At 42.7% G+C, this 745-nt stretch overlaps 1 protein-coding gene across 1 annotated transcript in view; it reads left to right on the top strand.

Moving 5' to 3' along the window:
* The window catches only part of LOC119588422, a 687-nt gene extending 274 nt beyond the window's left edge, over positions 1 to 413 (top strand). Inside the window, exon 2 of the mRNA XM_037937095.1 lies at positions 1 to 413. This exon is cut by the window's left edge and continues 146 nt beyond it. Coding sequence (XP_037793023.1) covers positions 1 to 346 — 346 coding nt within the window. The 3' untranslated portion in view covers positions 347 to 413.
* The last annotated feature ends 332 nt before the right edge of the window (positions 414 to 745 follow it).

Here is a 745-nt window from a genome sequence, read left to right on the forward strand (position 1 = left end):
CAGCGTTTTCCCGGCCGTTTTCGTCGGCAGCGGAAACCTCCCTGCTAGTGCTATTGTAGGCGCTGCTGGAGGCATTGGCGGCGGCGCTGTTGGGCATAGTGAGCCAAGCACAGGTCCTGTTGCACCTGTTGTTACCGTTGAAGAGGAATATACTGGTCCAAGCATTGACGCTGGTCCCGACTCTGCCGGCTCTCCTGCTGTGACCGTTGACGAAGAATACAGCGAACTAAGCATTGACGTTGCCCCCGTTGCCCCTGTTCCAACCGTGGAGGAGGAGTACACTGGGCCCAACGAAGTCGCCCACGTCAGCCCCCCTGCTGACGAATACAGCTCACCAAACCACTAAAGCCTTATGCTGATCAGATATGTTAAACTGCTTCACAGAAAGCATTTATTTATCACCCTAAGGTTCATTCACGTATTTATATACTACAATAAATAAAAAATTCTTTTTGAATGTTAATTCATTTGTATTACACTTATGTTTACAAATTGTTGGTCCAAACATATTTGAAAATCAGAGTTTTTTCATAATAGGTGTACCATTGCAAAAATGAATCCAAATTATAAGCCTAGCAGTCTAACTTTTTAGAAAATCGCAGGAACAAAATTTAAGCAGCCATAACATATGTATTATTAATTCAAATGACCAACTATGTGTTAAAAGGAATATTTATTTTCGGTTATATTAACCAGTATACTCTTGGACGTGACCCACAAATTTTACAGGGTTTCATGAAGGGCA

Source organism: Penaeus monodon, chromosome 23 (assembly GCF_015228065.2).
Source record: "Penaeus monodon isolate SGIC_2016 chromosome 23, NSTDA_Pmon_1, whole genome shotgun sequence".
NCBI classification, from domain to species: domain Eukaryota; kingdom Metazoa; phylum Arthropoda; class Malacostraca; order Decapoda; family Penaeidae; genus Penaeus; species Penaeus monodon.